Source organism: Bidens hawaiensis, unplaced genomic scaffold (genome assembly GCF_021521415.1).
Source record: "Bidens hawaiensis isolate Kalapana, Puna unplaced genomic scaffold, B.hawaiensis_p1.1 tig00017252_1, whole genome shotgun sequence".
Lineage (NCBI taxonomy): Eukaryota > Viridiplantae > Streptophyta > Magnoliopsida > Asterales > Asteraceae > Bidens > Bidens hawaiensis.
This window is the reverse complement of record NW_027492614.1, coordinates 209,045-228,104: the sequence shown is the minus strand read 5'-3', so window position 1 is coordinate 228,104 and position 19,060 is coordinate 209,045. Positions and strand designations below refer to the sequence as shown.

At 36.8% G+C, this 19,060-nt stretch overlaps 1 protein-coding gene across 1 annotated transcript; it reads right to left on the bottom strand.

The window, feature by feature from the left end:
* Positions 1–362: 362 nt before the first annotated feature.
* On the bottom strand, positions 363–2,684 carry LOC143553499 (FT-interacting protein 3-like). The gene has a single exon (XM_077043488.1). The coding sequence runs from the start codon at positions 2,634–2,636 to the stop codon at positions 363–365; it is 2,274 nt and encodes a 757-aa protein (XP_076899603.1). The 5' UTR covers positions 2,637–2,684.
* Positions 2,685–19,060: the final 16,376 nt, after the last annotated feature.

The following is a 19,060-nucleotide window of genomic DNA, read 5'->3' as shown; positions in this document are numbered from 1 at the left end:
TTCTGTTTATTTATATAAAAACAAGAACGGGTATCAGCCGCGTAGATACTCTAATCCAAGCTGGCATTACGGCATCATAACATGCTCAACCCTATTAGCTGTTAGCCCAACTTTCAATATTATATAACTGATAAACAAAAAAAGTGATCAACAATATAAACGATGTGTTTGATAAAGAACTGATAGTTTCAACCCAGCCCCTCTTGGTTGAAGAAACATTTGATACAAATCATTCAAACAAAAATACCAGTACAAAGAGGTAGCTTTTCCCTCATGACCTTCAAACAAGAAACTTAAATTATTCAGACAAAAGTACACTTGGTAGTTCAAATAAAAATAGAAGTACAAATAGACAGCTTATCTCATAGCATCTGGTCACTTCGAGCTGGCAATCTTCTAATGAAGTTCATTGGGACTGAAGGTAGCTTGTTTGGCCTTGAGACTTTTGACACATAGAGGATAGTCTGAATTGCCACAGCATAGAAAGGTATGGTATACAGAACAATAGCAGCAACTAAACAAAAAACTATAAACAGTGATGTAGCCCTGGGGTCTCTCCAGCTGAGTAAAGAGAGAAGTTTTTCTCCAAGTGTCGCAAAGTCACCAACCAATGTTTGGATCCTTCCAAACACACTCCTTAAACGGTTATATCTCATTCTGGTGATGTCACCAGGGTGTGAATTTAGAAAGGTATCAAATTCTTCTTCAAGTTCATCAGTGTGTGTATTATCTCCAAACGAGAGGCGAACGTCCATGTGGAGAGGATGTCTTGGTCTCCATCGGTAGTTATAAATTCCTATTAAAGAAAGATAGAGGAATATAAATGGCAGGATAAGCTCTGAATACATGACCAATATAAAGAAAATGATGTGGTGGGCAACACTGTTTGTGGGATTCTTCCAATTATACATCCCAGTAGACCATTTTAGTATAAATATCAAATGTCCAAAAACCGCCATGATTCTGAAGAAATTAGCTTTACTTCGTCTTAAACTAGGCTGATCACAACCCACATCCAGCATATACTCCACGATATCTTTCTTCAACGGTGGTTCAGTCTGGCTGAGCCCTGTGGAGACAATCTGCATCGCATGGTATCTCAGGGATTCAAGTTGTCGGGCAGCTAAGGGATGAGTGTAGTGCATTTTAGGCAACAGTGGTTGAAAGTACATGTGCGTCATGTTTAGCAATGATGAACATGTAAACCTCACTGCCAAATGAATCTCACCCATCATTTTCACCCCAGATGGATGCAACACTAAAAGAGGGTATGAGCAGGTGTACACGCGGTCAGTTTGAAGGGTTGAAACACGAAGCCTAACCTTACCAATTCTTGAATCCCTTTCTTGGTTACCTTTATCCCCACCTTGAAGATGGCAGTTATCAAACACACCAATGGTTATAACAGTACATGGATCAAAAACTTCCCATGTATACTGCTCGTGCCATTCTGGAAGACGACTGTCTATTATTGTTCTTGTTCTAACCCACTTTGTACCATATTTGGCTACACAATATGCACTTGTAGTCCGCCAGTTTCCCTCTTTTTCTTTCATTGGTGATAAAATACGAGCACTCAAGATTCCCACTTCAAGAATCCCAATGCTTTTCTTCCATAACTGCTTATCTGTTGGCCTAAGGTCGCTACTTAAATGATAGTGTTCATTCGTAACATGATAACCACCTTCCAAGCAAATCCTCATATGAATCATGCCACCAGACCAAGCTTGTTTTGTTTTTTGCCCTTCAACAATAACATCTCTCTGCAGTTTAAACCACTGTGATTTAATAGGTTTATCATCACATCTCCGGTCCATATGCTGCAAAAGAATTATACAACTTCCAAGAACTTCATTCTTGTTAGTCCCAATCATATCTTCCACGCTCAAACTCAAGTGTTCTTCAAATGGTTCTGCAGCTACAAACATAAACACCTCATTCCACAGTGGATCCTTGGACCTGTTCATAGATTTTCGAGTCTGCATAGCCTGATTTCCATGGGTGGCTTTCACAAAGATCTCAGGGTGTCTAGTTGTATCACTGGGCATCAGGTCCTTCCCTGCAATAACATTAACTCTGACATACCAAAGCCTAGGTAAAAGATACACATTTGACTGGCTACTGATAAGATCAACAGAGGCGTCATTAGCTACACCAACAGAATCCGCTTCCAGAAATGCTTCATCTGCTCGTATACCCCACCACACGGCTAACATCAGCTCTCCCTTAAGCATCTCACCTTTTCTATTTTCCAATTTACACCATTTTGGATCCAGAGGACTATCTGGTGGTTTTCTCTTAGGAACTACACAAAGATCATATAAAACCCACCCCAAGAAATTATCTTTCGAAGCATCTTTATTTTCCAAAGAGACCTCAAGCATAGTTGCATCGATCTTGTCTCTAGAGAAAGCAAACACTTGGTTCCACTCAGGATTTGAATTGTTCTCGAAACGAGTCAAATGACGTGTTGTTTCCTTATAGTTTCCCAGCCGAACCTCCACATAGGGGTCCCAACTACCAGTAACATCCTTCACAAGTAAATCCTTAGCTTTCACCACACGAACATATAGGTATTGCTTTCGTTTGTTCTGGGAATCTATGAAGGAGTCATCATCAGGAAGCATGTCCGTCATTTGGTTCTTACTGCTGAAAGAAAAAAGACATTCTTAGAAATGAACAGTTTTTAGACGCTAAAAATGAGGACTGTCCAGATTGAATAATTAAAAAATAAAGGACTTGCATTATGTAAGTTTCAAGATGTAAAAGGCAGACAATGTTTATACTCCAATCCTAGTACATCCTTGTGTAGCAAAAATCACATATTAGTTCAAATTTGTTGTTAGTTTCACAAAAATCATGGTATTAGAGCACTGAAGGATTCCTTTCGTTTTCTGGTATTTTTTTTATTACAAATTTATGTTTTAAATCATTTTGTCATCTGTTTGGTTTTAATGTAATCAGAGATTGCCATTCAAAATAGCATGTAATCAGAGATCAAGCACCTTATCATGTTTTAAGTTCTTTTTATCATTTAGTTTTGAGAATAGATCAAGAACTGAATGCTTGTTTACTAGTTAAAAAATAAAAAAGATGGACTAACAAGGTAGCAGATCAACCTCATACGGGTAAATAAAAAAATTATTTTAAAAAGAAAAAAAACGAAACAATGTAGTTTTATTGTTTGTTTGTAGTAGGAAGAACTAGCTATTTTTCCACTGTTTCAAAAGCAAAGAATGTATTCTATCACAGCAAGAATTCAAGAATAGAATATCTAGCTAGATAAAGAAAGGAGATTCGTAACAAGAAGCAGATATAGTACAAGAATTAGAAGAAAGTGAAATTTAAAGCGGTATCAGAGTAGAGGAATCAGAACAGCATGGACCAAAGAAATAGACAGAAATCAAATTAGAATTCAAGATCTGTTTTGACTCTGACAAATTGATTCTAAATGTAAACCAAATCACAAGGAACAACCAACACAAAATGGAATAAATGTTGGGAAGTAATTATAATGATGGTTCATGGTTAAGAACATTACCTAGAATAACTCTGCCAAGTGTTGAACACTGAAGATCACCGTGATGTGCTATATTTTCTCTTTACGTTTTATGGTTCATGGTTAAGAACATTACCTAGATCTGTTTTATTTTCTTTTATTTGTGTCACTTGTGGATTTGATCCTTTACTATTTGAAATGTTAAGGCTATGTGTTATGAATGAAGTCACCTTAAGATTCATCCTATTATATTACATCACGTGGTACTGATTGGATCTAACTCTCTTTCATTGCTCGCTCGCGCCACCGTTTGCCCCAACCCGTTGTGGTCCGCTAGCCGATTGCGACACATAACCTCCCTTTAGCAGCCGCTAGCCGGCTCGCGCCACCACCGCTCACGCCACCCCTCGCGCCATCTCGGTGCGTTGTTCACCATCCAGGTGGCTCGCAGCAGCCGGTGAAGTGCCCCAACGGACAGTTTATATATCATTATGTCATGGAGTATACTCTAACCCTTTTTAACTCCACATAAGCATTACATCACTCATTTTTCTCTCTTTCACTCCATTTCACCCAAAAAAAATAGTTTAATTCATTTAACTTCATCTCACTCCTATTAATTTTTAATTTAATATATATATATATATATATATCAATCAATCAATCAATCAATCGTACCCAGTTAAGTCTCACCAACAGCAAAGCTATAAGTAGGGTCTTGGGAGTGTGAGATGTAGGCACACCGTACCTCTATCCAACGGAATAAAGAGGTGACTTTCAGAGAGACCCTCAGCTCTGTAATACATATGTATGAGGTAATATAAAGTAAATGAAATAATAATAATAATAATAATAATAATAATAATAATAATAATAATAATAGTATTGATAGTAATAATAATAATAATAATAATAAAACAATAATAGTAATAACAAAATAATAATAATAATACTATATGGTGTGTGACCAAAATAAGGTAAATAGAAGGCTTAAAGTGCTCCTTTCTCCCTAAAAATCTGTAACTTTAATCTTACTTCTCTAAGAATTCCTATCTCCAACCATGTCCTCGGAGAGGTTTAGGTCTATCAAATCACGCCTAATTCTCTCATCCCAAGTCAATTTAGGTCGTCCTCTACCCCTCATCCCCTCTATAGTCATGTTTTCTACGGATCTAACAGGGTTCGTCGAATGTTTTCTCTTCACATGTCCAAACCATCTCAATCTCCACTCTCTTATCTTGTCTGATATGTTCGCTACCCCTAATCTCTCGCACAACACAACATTTCTTATTCGGTCTAACCTTGTGTGTCCACACATCCATCGTAGCATTCTCCTTTCTACTACCTCCATCTTCAGCACTTGTGCCTTCTTGATGGCCCAGCAATCTGTACCATTTAGATTCCCTTTAGTTTAGTTGGGAAACTCTTGTCGCACAATATACATGTGGCTGTTTTCCATCTACACCATCCTACCTGGACTCGTTGTGTCACATCACTGTCTAATTCCCCATCGCTCTGAACAAATGATCCTAGATACTTGAACTTCGTTACCTGCGGTACCACCTACCCTTCAATGGTGATATGTGTGTCATCATTGTCATTTACCCCCCCCCCCCTCCCCAAAAATCACAATGGAGGTACTCCGTCATAAAGCGACTAATCCTTAAACCTTTTGTCTCTAAGGTTGATTGCCATCCTCTAACCTCATGTTTAGATATTGTTTTGTTTCCGCAAGTAACACAATATCGCCTGCGAACATCATGCACCATGGGAGCGTCCCCTGAATCGACTTTGACAACTCATCCAAGACTACTGTAAAAAGAAACGGACTCAACGCTGACCCCTGTTGAAGTCCTACCTCTACGGGGAAGAACTCACTATCCCCCATGGGCGCACGCACACTTGTTGCGCTCTGGTATACATATCCATAATTATCTCTATATATTTTCTCGGTACTCCTCTACCCTCCAAGCACTCCCAAAGCACCTGTCTTGGCACATTGTCGTATGCCTTTTCAAGGTCAATAAACACCATATGCAGGTGACATTTCTTCTCCCTATACTTTTTCATCAATCTTCTTATAACGTGTATTGCCTCTGTGGTGGAACGCCCCGGCATGAAGCCAAATTGGTTCACCGTAACCTGGGTTTCCCGTCTAAGTCTAACCTCAATTACTCTTTCCCATAGCTTCATAGTATGGCTTAGTAATTTGATTCCTCAGTAGTTACCACAACATTGGGCGTCTCCTTTGTTCTTATAGATAGGAACTACGACGCTGGTCCTCCACTGGTCTGGCATCTTACCAGATTTGAGGATAATATTGAAGAGATTAGTTAACCACATGACTCCTTCCTCTCCCAGACAATTCCACTTATATATATATTGTTATTTTTCTTTTAACCCGTGAAGAGCATAATCAATGGCCATTTGTAACATATTTAACACAAATAGGAGTGGTTTAATCCATATTTAAAGTGTGATAGTATCTTAATTTATGTCATACGTTAGAATATACCTATAGGCCTTATTGAACTCTTTGATACAACTAGTCAAAGACCCTTTGGTTAGTTTCAAGTCTTCAAAGTTATGACGTTTGGAGACATTCAGCTTATACTTCGCGTATTAAATACGACCCAAAATGATCTAATTTATTTATAAATTAGGGCAATGGTTATTCACACACCCTTTTTGATATTCATACACCCTTTTAACACACATTTATCTTTTATGTACACCCTCTCTAATAACACATCCCTAAATTATTGTCTTATCTGACGCGTTGTGTCAAGATGTTGGGATAGTTGGGATATGTATTTGTACATGTTGTGTTGTGGTGATGCTCTAATTAATGTGGATTTGGTTTGTATGGTTTAAGATACCGATACTTAAATAAAAATTAATGCGCCTATTAACGCAAAAAATAGTAGCGACACTTGTGTCAGTAAAAACTAACATATTAAAAAGTTCAGTCGGTATAGGTTATGTTTGTAATGGTACCAGAATTAAATCCCAAAAAATAAACTCATCGAATAAACATATAAAAAGGTTAAAATGTTTAAAACGATGTTTATTCAAACTGTAAACCTAGGCGTTCTTAAAACTTGAGCGTACGATGGAAAATTGTCGTGAGTTTGGTCAATATCGGTTACGTTTGTTGAGGTATAAACAACGTTGGTAAAACCCAATTGTTAAAACCGAAAAAATAAATTCGTCAAGTTAATATAAAAAATATATTTAACGACGTTTGTTCGGTAGGTAAACCAAGAATTGCGGCCCTCCGGTGTTTCGACAGTGAGTCGGTAAACCCGGGCGCTGATCGTGACCATTGCGGCGGTAAGCCAACACGAATTTGGCCGGTTTCAACAAAACCCAGGCGTTTGTGAAATTTTATTTTCCAAAAAGGCCTCAAGGGTAGTTCATCGCTCATGTGTAGGAAACACTTGGTTCCACACTAGAGTTGAATGCTTATTGAAATGAGTCAAATAACGTGTTGTTTCCTTATAGTTTCCCAGCCGAACCTTCACATAGGTAAACTCAATCGTTGTTGGTTTCGGGAGTTGCAACGGTGAATGAATAAAATCTAGGCATTAGTAAAACCCGAACATTGGCGGTTATAATTGTTGTGAAAGAAAGTCAATATAAATTCGATTACGTACGTTTGTTATGATATCGGAATTAAAAGAAAAACAAAACATAAAAACATAAATTTGGTTTGGCCAACGATGTTTTACAACTTGGGTCAAACAAAAGGTTTAGCTACACCAAACTTCATAATTATTCAATAGTAATACTATCGTTATTATTATTTTACTATTCAACAGTTATTATTATTTATACAACAATTACTATATTTTTGTTAATATAAATTATGATGATAATTGTAATATGTTAACAACTTATACATAAAATTTATATAAATAACAGTATTAGTAATAATAGCATTATTAATGAGATGTATTGGTTTTTATTAATTTCAACTATCATATATTTGTCATTGCCGGTCCTAACTAATGAATTGGCTGACAACGATTCGATCTTTTATGATATTTGTTATCAACGGTCCACGACTAACAAAATTCTAACGCCGTTAGTTGCATGTCACAGGAAAAATGTTTTTGGCCAGAAAACTTAACATTTTGATCCCAATCATCTCTGTAACCTTTGATCGGACATTTAGGAACCTTTTTTTTCTTATAAAAGTCTCAATTATTGAGGTCACCGGAACCCCTGAATCATCGTTAGAATCATTTGGTGGTGCTCAAACGGTAGTGGGTGTGAGTCACTTAGTGGTGGTAGCGGTGTTCAGGTTGAGTTTTCAAGCAAAAAACATATGTCCCTTTTGGCCAAAGGCGTTTTCCAACGACCTGCAAGTAACGGTTTTAAGATTTTGTTAGTCACAGAACGTTGGGAACAATACGTTAAAAGATAAGACTGTTAGCATCCAGTTCGCTAATTGGGATCGGTTGCATCAAAAAGATGATAAGTGAAATTAATAAAAACCAATAAATAATCATAGTTATAGTTATACAAATAACAACATGCATACATAGGGTGAGACTAAAATACAAAGTACAACAAAAATAAGAATGGTGGAAAGAAATCTAATTCATTGATCTTAGATTTGGATGGTGAAGATTAATTTAAGAATAAAAATTGATGAGAATGACATGAATGTAATAACCCATTTATGTTGACTTTCTCTCTCCACATGTAAGGCACATGACAGTTCCATCATCATTTTAAAACGTCTATAACTTTTTAATACGACATTTTTTTAGAAATTTTTTTTACCATAATAACAATTGTTTTTTATCTTTAATATGATTAATATGTTGTTATATAAAAATAAAAAACAGTTAGTCGGTTTTTTTACATTGTGTTATTTGGTTGTTTATTGTGTTTTTTAATTGGGTTTTTCTATGCATTGAGTTATAGATTTTGGTTATTGTGTTTTTAATTGTTACTAATATTATAGATAAAAATTAAAACAAAGATTACGTAATTGTGTCTCTTTGTTCGTCATTATATATTTGTGCTTAACATTTGTCTTTCTAATTATCATTGTATTTTAGTCATTGTGCTCAACATTCATTTAATTTGAAAAAAATAGTATTATGTTCATTGTGTATTACGTTCAAGTCATTGTGTAATATGTAGATTCCATTGTGTTTTACGTTTCAGATCATCGTGTTATAGTTATTTACCGTTGTGTCTTACGTTTCCGACTATTGTGTTATATGTATTCATTATTGTGCTTTACGTTTCAGGTTATTATGTAATATGTATTCATCGTTGTGTTTTATATATTAGATAACTTGTTGGTAGTTTTCATTATATTTACATATTATTACACAATGATGTTATTAGTATTAAAAAAACACAATGATAAGTTGAAAGACACAATGACAAAAAAAAACAAAATAACAAATAGAAAGACACAATAACAAAAAAAAGACACAATGGTAAGCAAAAATACACGATGACGTAATTTTTTTATTTTTATATAACAAAATCATAATCATATTAACGATAAAAAAACACTTGTTATTATGGTGAATTTTATTTTAAAAAAATATCATATGAAAAAATTATAGACGTTTAAAAATGATGTGAAAATTAACATGTGATTTGCATGTAGAGAGAGAAAGGATGTACTATTACTTTTATACCCTTTTTCCTTTAATCCTCACTTAGCACATCTCACTTAGCACATGTAGAATAATTATGACTTTTCATACTTTTCATGTTTATTGGCTTTTGTACATACACACATTCATATAATAACACATACCATTACTATACGTAAAAAACATGTATATATATAGTGACAACATGCTATCAAAAGAAGAGAAGGTTTTTAGGATTATATATATATATTATTACTATAATATAAACAAGGAATTTGGTGTCGCCAAGTTGTTTGATGAATTTTTTTTAGTTCAGTTACTATAATAAACCATAATAAATGTAATGAATTTTTTTAGTCCAGTTACCATAATAAACTGATCAAACGCCAGTTTTTTTCAGTTCTTGTACCACAACAAACCTGAAAAAACCGACCGAGTTCACGCAAACTCGCTACCTTATTTAAAGTCCATGATAGACAACACTCGGGCTTTACCAATGCTCAAGTTTACCGACACCCCCACCCACCAAATAAATAAATAATAAAATTGGTAGTTGGTCACCTCAATTTTTATATTTTTAAGTTTTTTAGTTCCGGTACCGTAATGTACGTAGTTAAAACCGACCGAATTCGTGTCAAGTTACCGCCTCATTGCTCGGGACCACAGTTTGTGTTTTACCACCGCTCGGGTTTGCCAACCAAATAAGCATCGTCTTAAATATTTTGTTTTCTTATATGTTAATTTGACGAATTAATTTTTTGGGTTTTAACGCTAAAATTTTACCAATGATGTCTATATCGTAACGAATGCAGCCGATATTGATCGAATTCTTGTCGACTCATCGTCGTGTCGCTCGGGTTTTACCAACGCCCGTGTTTCAACTTTGGGGTTTTGCTAGTTGCCCGACGCAACGCGCCGGGTAGAAGAAACTAGTTATATATAAAGGAAGAGTGATGGGCACCAAGGTGATTTTATAATTATATGACAAGGACAAAATCGTCATTACATAGTTGAGCAAGAAAAGTAATTTATCAATGTCTTCACCCGTTTTTAAAGCTTTTGGTACAACTTGATGAAACTTCATATTTTGTTAAATTACTCATTTATACTTTAACCATTTAAAACGTTGTCAATTACGTTAACGATATATGTATATATATAATATGTCATAAATTGGATAAACCAAAAAAGCACATCAAAGGTCTAATTTCAATAAATATAGTTGTTTATATGATTTTGATTATAATGGTTTCTAACTTCAACATGATTCATATATGCCTTCTTAGGAGGTTAAGGAGGCCTTGAGTGGATAAATATGATTAAAACATTTGAAATCTTCAAGCCGAGGTTTAATATTGAAATAAATGATTTTTATCATTTGAGTAATAATAACTAATAAGGGTTAGGTTCCTCACATGATGTCTTGTTTTATTACTCTCTTTTTTCTTTGTTTTTATGTTTCAAGCATTGTTTTTTATGTTTGAAGAATATGTGACAAAATTCAATTTTCAACTTTCATGTGGTTTTTAGTAATAATATGCATATATGTCTCAAATAATGGTTATTTGCGTTATGTAAAGATTGCAAAAAGTTTAGTATACAAACCAGTTCGTGATGCGACTCTTTGTTGTAGATGGATGGCGGTATAATATATTCTCTTTTTGTGGATTTACTTTTTCCATTTTATTTTTATAATAACTCATATCAAATTCGTGTACCAAAATTAACCATAAGTGACTCTCGTTTTATTTAATAAACCAACTTACAGAGTTATGACACTTCTATGTTTTTACTAAAATATTGATTATATTTTAACATTTACTTTCTGTTTTTCAATTGAAGATATTTAAGTATACCTTATATTATATTGCCCCTCTATAAGACATTTGGGCATAATTATTTTTGATTATTTTTGGGCATATTGTTTTGATGACATTTTGTAACAAAGAAGTATTTTAGATGAACATTGTATAATCCATAATTTCTTTAAAACCTATTTTATTTTCATTACATAATGTTAATTATGTTTGTAAGTCCCGAATCTTGATCTTTCAATATGAAATCAACAAACCCAACGTTATTGCGGAATATAACGTAAGGTGATTCACAATAGACAAGTATAATACATAAGAACACGAGATGATGCTTCAAAACACACGTTAGATTAACGTCGGGTGCTTAAGCACTAGGTTACAAACGCTCGTTCACCACAACAATATGAACGGCCAAAAATTAACCCTATACAATATATCTATATATAGGGGAAACACACAACCTAGCCCAACATAAAGCCCAAGCACACCGAGATCATAAACAGATCTCGGTTTACATACGTACATCCAAACACGAATTACATTAAACTATAATTAAGTATAAACCAACTAAAAGTAGACAGAACAATCTCCCCCTTGGTTTGTTTCTTCGTCATTTAATCGTGTTCCAAGATATCGGCATCTGCATCTTTTAATCCACCTGCCCAAAAACCTGTTCTGATAATTGAGGCCGCCATTCTAGTATATTTTTTCGCAGCTTCTTCAAAAATTGGATCAACAATGATCTGAAAGGTGCTGAGAGTCTTGATGTCTCTTTCTCCGAATTTCAGCAAATCCATCTGTTGGGCCTAATTTAATGGTTTGATCTTGATTTGTACTTATTTCTAGTTTTTCAGGCTTGGGTTTTGGGTGCATATGTAAACCGAGAACACTTAGGTGTTCTCGGTGGGCTTTTGGTGTTTGGGCCGGCCTATTGCTTTGCCTTGCCTATATATAGTCTTGTTATGTATAGGTTTAAAGGTTGTTGATTCCGAATAGTATTGTAAGTGCTTAAGCACCTGACGTATTCAATAATATACGTGTGTTTTGAAGAAATTCCGTGTTACTTTTACCGTGTTATTCGTGTTCTTGAATCACCGAGTGTTGGTTTTCCGCACCAATACTCGTTTAGTTGATTTCATATTATAGTGATCCAGATTCGGGACTTACAATTGGTATCAGAGCGTTGTCGAATTCAGGCTCGTTATTGTGATATCAACGGATTCAAGATATCAAGGTTGGGTGGTTCCTGTTATTTCTAGTGAGTGTGTGATCGGAGAAGAAGAAATAAACTATTTTTGAACAGATTCACCTTGGTTTGGAAACAAATCAAAATCCCATTTTCTCGGGAGTTTGTTACAAGTCAGTTGAAGAAATCTCTGGTTTTCGGCCATTGTTGTTCTCGGCTCATTTGTGTTCTCGGCTCATTATTGTTCTCGGTGACTGGTTGTTTTCGGTGACTGAGTGTTCTCGGCCACTGTTAGTTCTCGGTTAATAAATTGTCAATATATTAAGTTCTCGGTCAAGGGGAGTTTTCGGTCAAAATTTTGGTCAACAAGTGTGGTTTTCGGTAGAAGAATTGGTCAACCAACTGGGTTCTCGGTCAACTGTTCACTATGTTGGTTTTTTTTGGGCATGTTACTCTTGAACTTGGATCATTTTACTGGGCTTAAATTTAACTGGACCAAAGTACAATTTTTAATCAGTAACAAATTTGAAATGGCACAATTAACTAGTGGCAGCAATTCAACCAACTCGTCACTTCACCAAGAACTTGACTCCATCATGGGCACTGTTACTCGTATACCCCGTTTGTTATCCCACGAGGGTTTCAGTGAGTGAAAATTCCGTTTCGAACATTATGCCAAAATGAAAGACTCAAAGATTTGGAGATGTATCTTGAGGGGACCCCAAAGGATCACCTATCAAAGGGATGGTTCAACTGAGGTTCTTGTGAAACCGGTTGCTCAATACGATGATGATGATTTTGCAAAAGTTGAAGAAGATGAGAAAGCTTTATCAACTCTAACCATGGCACTCTCACCTGAGATTGCTCTCCAGTTTAGAGAGCTCCAATCAGCTAAGGAGTTGTGGGCTGCACTGATAGAGGTTTATGAAGGAAATGAGGATATGAAGAGAAGTCGCCAAGATTTGTTGCGACAGAAGTTTAATATGTTCAATCATGTTCTGGGAGAGACATTGGAATCTCAACTTCAGAGATTTATATCCCTTGTAACTGAAATGAGAACTGCTGGGATTTTTCTGCAAACCTCAGAAATTAACAACAAGTTAGTAAACTCACTACCAAAAAATTGGGACATGAATGTTGCAGTTATCAAAAAGACCAAAGATCTTAATAGAATGAGCATGACTGAAATGATTGCCACCATTAAAGCATGCGACATGGATGATAAACAACGGGCAATAAATCATGCGAGTTCCTATAGTGTTGCTGGTTATAACATTGCTTCTAACAGTGCTCTCATGTCTCAAGATAGCTTCTCACTGTTCAAACCTACTCAACAACCACCGCAGGGAAACTTTCAGATGTTTTCGTCCACCCTCGGTCAGTCGTCATCATCAAATTCACCTAATCCAGCTCCAGTATTTTTCACCAAATCTACTCAGTCTACAAATATTTTGCCAAAACCACTTCTAGTCCAAACCCTAGTCAGATTCCCTCCATACCTAAGGAAACTCAAGAGAATATCGCTCTAATGGCGGGTTCTATGAACCGCTATCACTCTTTTCTGGCCGGAGACTTGGTTCAACCGGTAGTTACCGCTGAACTAGCTTAAATTCATCCCAATGATGTTGAAGAAATGGACATCTCGTGGCAAATTGCCATGGCAGTTATTCGTGCAAAGAAGTTTACCAAGAGGATGGGTAGAAATAACTGGAACATGCCAAATAATCAAAAGGTGGGTTTTAACAAAGAAACTCTCAGGTGCTACAACTGTCACGAGCCGTGTCATTTTGCTCGTGAATGCACTAATCCAGCTAAGGATGGGAATAAGGAAAGAGCCTTGGTTCCAGTTGAAAATGCTCGGGGTGAAGCTGGAGGTAGTTCTGAATATGGTGAAAGAGGTATGGTTGCTCAAACGTTCTCATGGGAAGGTCAGATGGCTGCGCTGAACATTGGAAATCAAACTGCTAATTTCGCAACAGTTGAGGAATCTGAAGAGGAAAAAACACTGCTGAGGAGAAGGTCAAGAAGCTCTAGTTTGCATACATGGCGTTCACTTCTCCGGATTCATCTGAGGTACGTTTTCAACCATGTTCTTTAAATTGTGGTGAGAAGATAGAAATGTATAGAATCTCTTAACAAAGACAAATGAAAAGAGTTTTCTAGACAAAATAGAATCTCTTAACAAAGACATTAAAAAAGCTTAAGTCCGATTTTAGCATAAAGAGTTGTCACCATCTAGATGCCAAACAGGAAATCGCTGAGTTGACTGTTAAATTGGAGGCCTCTAAGTCTGAAATTATAAATTTAACTAGCAAGTTTGAAAAGGCTGAACTTGATTTTAAAAAATTCGATGGTTCCAGTAAATTTGTCAACTCAATGATTGAGAATCAACTGTGGTGGAAAGAAAATGAAGGTGAGGGGATAGGATTCAGTCAAGTTCCCCCACCATATAACAACAATTATGTCCCCACTCCTGTTACTAAGGAACAGGAAGAAAAGATAAAGGACCTGAAATATGGTAAACAAGATAAGAGTGATGGGACCGGCTCTGCGAATACTGGTCCATCCACCTCAAGTATGAACGATACTAATGTGTCTACTTCATGGGCAGAAAAAGTAATTGTGAAGGAGTGGACTGATGAGGATGACGACCCTAGCTTTGATTTTGATAATAATTTTATTTCTAATGTTTCTTTAGAACTTCCTGTTTTGAATTCTGTTATTCCGACTGTTTGTGTGGGGGCTCTGTTTTAAAGAGCAAGGATACTTGTGTGATTGATTCGGTTGAAACCTCAAACTCTAATAATGTGATTTCTAATAAAAATAAAATTTCAAAAAAATCAAAAATATCAAAAAAATATGTTGCACCTAAGTTTGTCAATGAGGGATGCTCATATGACAAACAAGATGATAAGGTCAAAAAGGAAAATGCGACTTCTCGCATATCTAAACAGACTGGTCCACACAACCATTCCAGACAAGGAACTACCCAGAATGAATTATTCATAAAACGACAGACATGTTTTAACTGTGGCACTCCTGGTCATATTGCCAGAAACTGTCCACATCGTCCGTACATTCCATACTACGGATTCTATCAAAGGAATATGCCATATGTGCCACATAATGCGTATAGACAAGGGTTTAGACATTATTCGGCTAGTTCCTTTGACGATGATTGGAATCGAAACAGATATGGCAGGTTTAGTCTTCGTCAGACCAGACCAAACATGTTCAAAAGAAGGGTCAGTAAAGGTGTTTCAAGTTCAAAATCTCATATAAACACTAATACTAGACCAAAACAGGAGAAGAAGATGGTTTCATCTAATCATTCTACGTCTAAAACACCGGAGATCATGAAAACCATTCGTACTTATAATTCCAAATCATACAGACATTAATGGTTGCCTAAGTCTCCGGCGAAAGCATCAAATCACTCTATTTTTGATGATCAAAAGGATATGTCATGGCAGTCTGTGACGACTATGGATGAGTCAGGGTCACCCAGTGTAAGCATGGACTGGGTACCAAAAACTAATTAATCCCACGCTTCGTGCAGGGACAGCTATGGAGGAATATCATCATACCTTGGTATGTTGATAGTGGTTGTTCTAGGCACATGACAGAGGACATCACCCAGCTACACGACATTCAAACTTTTAACGGTGGGTATGTGTCTTTTGCGGGAGGAGAGAAAGGAAAGATCACTCAATAGGGTACTGTAAGTAATGGTGTTTTGAAGTTTGAAAATGTTAATTTTGTTCTAAAATTGAAGCATAGTCTTTTGAGCGTGTCACAAATTTGTGACGAAGATTTTCAACTCATTTTACTAAAAAGGAGTGCTTAATTCTGAAACTTGGTATAATCATACCAGAAGAGTGGATTCTTGTTCGATCACAACGAAAAGATAATGCTTATGTGATCGACATGAACAAAAATGTTCCTGACGAAATAACCTGTTTATTTTCAAAAGTGTCAGAACATAATGCGATGCTTTGGCATCGTCGGCTTGGTCATGCAAATACTAAAAACCTGAATCGTCTTGCTAAAATCAATCTAGTGCGTGGTTTACCAATCAAGGATTTTGTGACTGTTGAAAAATGTGTGGCTTGCGCTTTGGGAAAACATCATCGAAAATCTCATAAACCTAAGTTAATTAATACCATTTCGTCAGTTTTTCAGTTACTTCATATGGACCTCTTTGGGCCGGTTCATGTCTTAAGTTTATCTCGTAGTTCTTATTGTCTTGTTATTACTGATGACTATTCACGTTTTACCTGGGTATTTTTCTTGTCAAATAAGAGTGAAACTGCAGATCTGATCAAGAAGTTTGTGGTGTTAATGGAAAATCAACTGAACCTAAAACTGAAAGGAATTCGGTGTGATAATGGAACGGAATTCAAGAATGCAATTCTGAATCATTTTTCCTCAGAAAGGGGGGTGCTTCGTTAATATAGCGCTCCGAGGACACCGCAACAAAATGGTGTCACTGAAAGAAGAAACAGAACTCTAATTGAGGCAGCAAGAACGATGTTATGTGATTCTAAACTGCCACTGTTTTTCTTGGCAGAAGAAATTAATACGTCTAGTTTTGTTCAGAATCGGGTGATTATCAACAAGTCCAAGATGAAGACTCCGTATGAGATTGTTTATGGTCATCAACCCAATGTCGCACATTTCAGAGCTTTCGGTTGTCCGTGCACGTTGCTAAATCTAGAAACCACTCCAAAGTTTGGAGCTGCAGCAGATGAGTGTTACTTTGTTGGATATGCGGGAAATACAGCTTACATGGTTTTCAACAAGTCCACTAAACAGATTATAGAATCCTATGAAGTTCGTTGGTTAGAAGATAATGAGACTGATGCTCGTGTGGGTCTCAATTGGTTATTCGACTACAATGAGTTCTTCAAGCCTTTTAATGTGTTTCCAGTTTTCATCATAGACTCTCAAGGTGGTTCCTCAGTGGAGATTACTCAAGACAGTTCTCACTCACTGTCTCATATTTCTCCGTCACTGGATGATGAGGTTATTGAGATGACTAATACTTCGACCACAACCGATACTCAGCCTATCCAATCTTCAGAGACCAATCATTCACAACCAATCTCGTCTGAGAATACTGCAAATGTTGAGGGGGAGAGTTCCGTTCGTCAGATATTCGGGAGCACACTATTTCCCGACGCCATTCAAGATGAATAAGTTGCCGGCACCTCGTACTCTCACAGTACAGCAACGTCTGGATGGAAAAACCCTCTTACTGATTCCGGCGAGAACGTAACGAATCTTCAACCTAACAGTGATGTTTCTGATCATTCGATTCCCTCAAGAATCCAAAAGGATCACCCGATTGAGAACATCATAGGCCCCATTGAAGCGGGTGTTTCCACCAGAAGTCAGATCAGACACATAAACAGCTGTATGTTTTCCTGTTTCATATCTCAGATCGAACCAAAGAATGTTGAGATGGCCCTTTAAGAACCTAGTTGGGTCGATGTATGCATGAACAACTGAATCAGTTTGATAAGTTGAAGGTATGGAGATTGGTTAAACTGCCGGAAGGAAAGAAAGCTCTTGATACAAGATGGGTATTCAGGAACAAGCAAGATGACACCCGGGTTATTGTTCGTAACAAGGCACGACTGGTAGTTCGTGGGTTTCGCCAGGTAGAAGGGTTAGATTACACAGAGGTCTATGCTCCAGTAGCTAGACTTGAGGCAATTAGAGGTTTTCTGGCCTATGCATCATATATGGGTTTCACAGTTTATTAGATGGATGTTAAAACAACGTTTTTGTATGGTGAGGTCAAAGAAGAAATTTATGTCGATCAGCCACCGGGTTTCGTTGACTCCAAGAAGCCAAATCATGTTTACAAGTTAGACAAGGCTCTGTACGGGTTACATCAGGCTCCACGGGCGTGGTATGCTACACTGACCGCGCACCTACTTGACCACAGTTACAAGCGGGGAACGATTGATCAAACTTTGTTCCGGAAAACAGTCGGAAAGGATCTGATTCTGGTCCAGATTTATGTTGATGACATCATCTTCGGTTCCACCAGTGCTGACTTATGCAAAGAATTTGAAGGCGTTATGAAGAAAAGATTTGAGTTGAGCTCGTTGGGTGAAATGACAACATTTCTGGGGTTACAGGTTCAGCAAAGTCGAACGGGAATTCAATTACATCAAGGAAAGTATGTTGAAGATATGCTGGCTAAGTTTGAGCTTCAAGATTCTAAGAGTGCAAATACTCCAATGGCAGAAAGACCGCTATTGTCATCCGATCCTGAAGGGAGTCCCGTAGATCAAACATACTATTGATCGATGATCGGGTCTCTGATGTATCTCACAGCCAGCCGTCCAGACATAATGTTCGCTGTCTGCCAATGTGCTCGCTTCCAGGATAATCCTAAACTCTCTCATTTAATTGCTGTAAATGTATTTTTAGATATCTGAAGGGACAACCAAAGTTAGGTCTTTGGTATCCCAAATAATCAGAATTTGATCTTTATTCTTTTGCTGATAGCAATTATGGTGGAGATGACATTGACAGGAAATCCACGTCAGCTGGCTGCCAGTTTCTCGGAGATCGGCTCATCTCATGGCAGTGTAAGAAACAACAAACAGTGTCCACCTCGACAGCCAAAGCAGAGTATGTTGTTGCATCCGCTTGCTGCTCTCATGTTATCTGGATGCAAAATCAATTGCTGGATTACGGTTTGGAATTTCTTGACACTCCTATTTTCTGTGATAATGATGCAGCCATTGCTATTGTGAAAAACCCAGTCCAACATTCTAAAACCAAGCACATCGATATTAAAATTCATTTTATTCGTGACTGTTTCGATCGAAAATTGATTCATCTTGAATAGGTTCACACAAATAATAACGTGGCAGACTTATTTACAAAACCAGTCAGAACAGCAAAATTTAACGTG

Excerpts from the sequence above, each read along its gene's own strand:
- LOC143553499 (XM_077043488.1), bottom strand. The coding sequence starts at position 2,636 with ATGACGGACATGCTTCCTGATGATGACTCCTTCATAGATTCCCAGAAC.